This window comes from Nematolebias whitei, chromosome 22, assembly GCF_014905685.2.
Source record: "Nematolebias whitei isolate Nwh7 chromosome 22, NemWhi1, whole genome shotgun sequence".
Lineage (NCBI taxonomy): Eukaryota > Metazoa > Chordata > Actinopteri > Cyprinodontiformes > Rivulidae > Nematolebias > Nematolebias whitei.
In genome coordinates, this window is record NC_056519.1 from 23,856,851 (window position 1) to 23,861,511 (window position 4,661).

Genomic DNA, 4,661 nt, shown 5'->3' on the forward strand with positions numbered 1-4,661 from the left:
GTTAGAAATGACAGCTCTACTACAGATTTAATGACAGTTTCAAGGATACAAGCAGCAGCACTGATGCCAGAAAAGTTCACAACATGGCAAACGTTCATACATGAGAGGAATTATTTTGTTTTTTCAGTCTAAGTTTTTAAGGAAGTGTAAATTTGAAACAAAACAACAGCTATTCTTGATGAAATGGCAGCCACGGCCAATGGATGCCTCAGAGGAGTCAATGGGGAAGAAGGGAGGACTCCAGAAACCATCTGAACACCATCAAACTGGTTGGTCCACTATGGGAGTGTGCTGCTTGTGGGGCTGAGTTTTTTGTGGCTCCTGGGACTGATGAAGTCCTTTGGATGAAGGACGAAACGCTTCAGCAAAAAAAGAAACTGTCCAGAGGACCTGACTGAGCTTTGTTGGTTTCGCAATTTTCTTTTTCTTTTATTTGGTAAATGTGGAACAATGAATACTGAGGCTGCTGCAACCCCTTAATGACTCTGAGCTTCTTACCTGGTTTAGCATGTTTCTGCGGTCAGCTTCCTTGTACAGGGGCAAGTACTTGCGTAGGATCTGGAGGGTGTGTTGTTTAAAGATGGCTGCGATATACACGGTGCACTCCACCACAGACACTGGTTTGTTAAAGACCCCGTACACAAAGAGCACCCCTTCCTCTGAGGTCGTTCCTGCAGGACACAAAGCATTGCTGCCTCTTTCATGTGATTCAGTCTATTTTCTGGGAATTTTTCATTTTTTTTAAATCACTCCTGACTTCTGGAGTCTAGAACTTTTGAACATTTCTGAAATCCTCACATAAGGTTGCCCTATAACGAGGACCCGTGGGTCTCATAAATAAAAATAATACAGTGTTGTTTATGTTCTTGTGTCGGCGAGTCTCTTACCCAGCAGCACGGTCTTCTCTTTCTGCCAGTGGCCATCCTGAAAGGCAGAGATAGCCTGCTCTCGAATCAGCTCCCCATCAATATTTGGACCCCACGTCTCAAAAACCTCCAGAAACTTGAACGGGTTCACAATCGTAGAACCTGGGATGAAAAGACATAAGTGTCTGATTTCTATTTTGTGGTGGTTAATCAAAAACAATTGGCACAATTATAAGAGAACTCATAATGTTTTCAGATTATTCTCTTAAACATTTTCTACACAGTGGGCTTTTCTTTATGACTTTTGGACCAGAATGTGAGTCAGAAAACTGCTGCTTAGGATGAAAATGCAGAATTAAAGATTAATAACGCTGACATATATAGATAGATTACTTCCATTTTTTTGCCATCAGGCAGAAAAATCTATTTAATTGCTCCTTGAGGGGCTTACTGTTCAGTTTTAGTGATTTCTCTTCCTGTATCTCAGGTTAAACGTAAGTTTTTCATCCTCCTTAGCTGATAAGTGAACTATGTCCTGGCTTTTTATGTAACTGCTTGGGCAGCCATGAGAGTTGCTCTAGAATCAGAGGGGTTGTGGCGTCCTACTTGTTTTTAGCTGTGCAGCCAGGATAGTCTGTGGAGAAAGAGACATCAGGCAGATGAAGTCGCTCACAGAGCAGTTGGTCTGCTCGGCAAAGTCTTTTCCCAACTGCAGTGCATCGTATCTGGGAACAAGGTGCAGAAAAATCAAACTTCAGCTCGAAGCGTGCAGAGACACTCGTCCCTGCTTTGAACGCAGCAAGGGCTCAAGAAAACAGCTCTCTGATTAAATAATGCGTTTGCCAACTTTGTGTTTGATGATTAAAAAAGAACTTTCCAACTCAAGCTAAGCCAAATGGTTCCTTACCTGGTCTTTAGTGGGATGGAAAAGGGCAGGCTCTGCAGGACAGCTTGTTTAAAGAGCGGCTCGCTGCTCTGAATCATCAGGTGGAGACCGACTGACTGAGCTCCAGCACTCTCTCCAAATATTGTAACCTGTTGCCAAACCCACCCCAACAAATCTGTTAAACAAACTGTCTTTTTACAACAGTCTCTGTTAAGTGCAACATATTCCAAGAGGCAGTTTGGTAAATCCTAAAAAATACTAAGCACAATTTATGCAAAGTAGCTAAATGTGTTGTGACGGACTTCAGCTGCGACCACATCAGATTTGAGATGTTTATTTGTCGTGTGCAGGTTAACATACAGTCAAAAATGCTATGAAATGTTCAGGATGAGAAGAACTGACTCAACTCGCTAAAAAAAAAAAACAAGAAATACTAAAGCAGGCAATAAAAGTACAAAATAAAGTACCAAAAAGTGGGAAAAGAAATATAGTATTTACAAGGTCCAAAAGAAATACAGTAAACAACAACATGGTAGAATATAACAGTGTACGTAGGATGAATTAGTATGAATAAGTATTTCGCAGGTACACCAAAGTACATGCTCATTAATCCAGGTATGAGTCCAACAATGTTCAGTCAGGTCATCTGGACGGTTTCTGTTGTTGAAGCGTTTCATCCTTAATCCGAAGGACTTCTTCAGTCTGAGGAGCCACCAAACAAACTGAATCCCACAAACAGCACACTCCCAGTGTAGAAAAAACTGTTTGCTGGTGCTAAGATGGTCTCCGGGGTCCGCCCTCTCCCCCGTCAACTCCTCTAAGGCAGCCATGCCAAAGTGGCTCAAAACACCAAAGTTCACTTGAGTCTGAGGAACCTGGCATTGTTGGATTTGGTGTGACCGCTGACTTCCTCCTCCTCATAAAACTGAAACAGGAGTGAACACAAATATTTATGTGAAGTTTTATCAGGAGGAGAAAGTCAGCTGTCACACAAAGAGCTCGATCACCGGTGGAGAATCCGAAGCTGCGATGACGTCAGAGGGAACGGATGTTTTGGATGGATCACGTGATGCGTGAGCGTAACTCTGACAAACACTTTAGAATGTAGAGTTTGGTTCTTAGAGTCCCGGGTCTGAGTTTGTGGTCAAAAATACAGGCGTGGGTCGTTCACACAGAGGCAGGAAAACAAAACTTATCCGAGGGTTTTAGCTGGAATCGATGGTCTGAAGGTAGAGCAGACGTGGAGGTTCAGATATCCCATCATGGGCAGAAGGATCCGTCTTGGGCGAGGCACAGGGGAGGAATCACGAAGTGTCAGGAACAGAGCAGGAACAAAAACACCGAACAACTTCAGGAATGAGGCGATCAGACAATCTGCAGACACTGGGCAGCGCTTTAAGAAGCTCAGCACACAAAATAATTTCAGAATAAATAAATAAATAACAGCACAGCACAAAAAATAATGTATTTAAAATAAATTATTTTAAATAATGTAGCACCAGCTGCAGCAGGTTGGGGTGACGGGCCATTCGGAGCATCAGGACATTTCCCGGTGGCCTGGCCGTCCGCTGAGATGGACCAAAGGCTCGGTTCCAGTTGTGCTTGATTATTTACAATAAACATTGCTGCTCATGCAGCATGGATTGTTAAAATATTACAGTATTTAAATTTTAATTGTTTATTTACACAGAAGGAGGGAGAACGGAAGTGAATCTGGTGATGTGTGTAATTGCAGTGGAGAAGTGGGCGTGGCAGGAGATGAAATCATGACATTCCGTGCTCTTTAAGAGCATTTAGAGTTTAGAAACATTGTTTAGAATATTGCAAGAGTGTGGGAAGGGTTTATAAAGTCTTAATATATATATATAAATACTAAAATAAACTACTATTCCTTCTTGCACCTCCTATTCCTACTTTGTTGTCTTTCACGGATCAGTTAATAGAACCCCCACGATAAACGAGGGACTACTGTATATTGTTTCTTATTTTATACTTTCTCTTTTTGATATTTTTGGGTGTAACTGTGACCTTTAGTACACAATTTTGTTCCACCTGATGTACCACATATGATGTGAATGACAATAAAGAATCTTGAACCTTATTGACCATCAATGTACGTGATTGACCTGAAAACTGGTCTGACATAAACCCCACAGATAATCTCAGGAGTTTTGTCAAGAGAAAGATGTGAGACACTGAACCCAACGATACAGAAAAGGTGAAGGCTGCTATCAAAGCAATCTGGGATTGTGCAATATTTCGGATGGATGGACGGACAGCCAGACAGATACTTTATTAATGCCGGGGGGGAATTCAAGAAAAGCTTTAGCTTCCACGATCAGACGGGGTCAGACGGGGTCAGGGTGGTGCATGGCCATAAACAACATGTCAGCAGGTTCACAGACTGGTTACCTCTGTCACATTGCATTCCTGAAGCTATTTATGCTAAATAGGCCTAACCGAGTATTTATTGCATATAATGTATTTTATATGAACATTTCTCAGTAAGCAAAATATTCTGTATTAAAAATATTTTTTTATTGGCCTTAATTTATATAAGGTTTTCTGAGATGTGTCATCTTGAGCTTGCTTTAGCTGTAAGCCATAATCATCAACATGAACAAAAATAAACATAGTGGTGAAAGAATGAATTTCACTTTTTGAATTGATTTACTGAATTAAATTAACTTTTCAAAAATATATATTTAATAATATAAAATAATAGAGTTAAAGACGTTTTTTAGGGTAATGTTGATTAGCTGTGGTCCCCATCTTTAAGCTGGATTACTGTAGTCTCTTGTTTATCGCGGGGGATCCGTACCCTGAAGCCCCGTGACAAGTGAAAAACCGCCAAGTAGGAATAGAAGTGCAAGTAGTAAGTAGTAGATTTTTTTAGTATATATGTATAT

The 4,661-nt window shown here is 41.0% G+C and overlaps 1 protein-coding gene across 1 annotated transcript in view; it reads right to left on the reverse strand.

Annotated features, from left to right (window-relative positions):
• Window positions 1-498: 498 nt before the first annotated feature.
• The window catches only part of LOC119428442 (crystal protein), a gene marked incomplete at both ends in the record, with an annotated part of 5,788 nt that continues 1,625 nt past the window's right edge, over window positions 499-4,661 (reverse strand). The window contains 4 exon segments of the mRNA XM_037696122.1: window positions 499-671; window positions 888-1,028; window positions 1,473-1,591; window positions 1,774-1,901. Of these exon segments, the coding sequence (XP_037552050.1) occupies window positions 499-671; window positions 888-1,028; window positions 1,473-1,591; window positions 1,774-1,901 (561 nt within the window).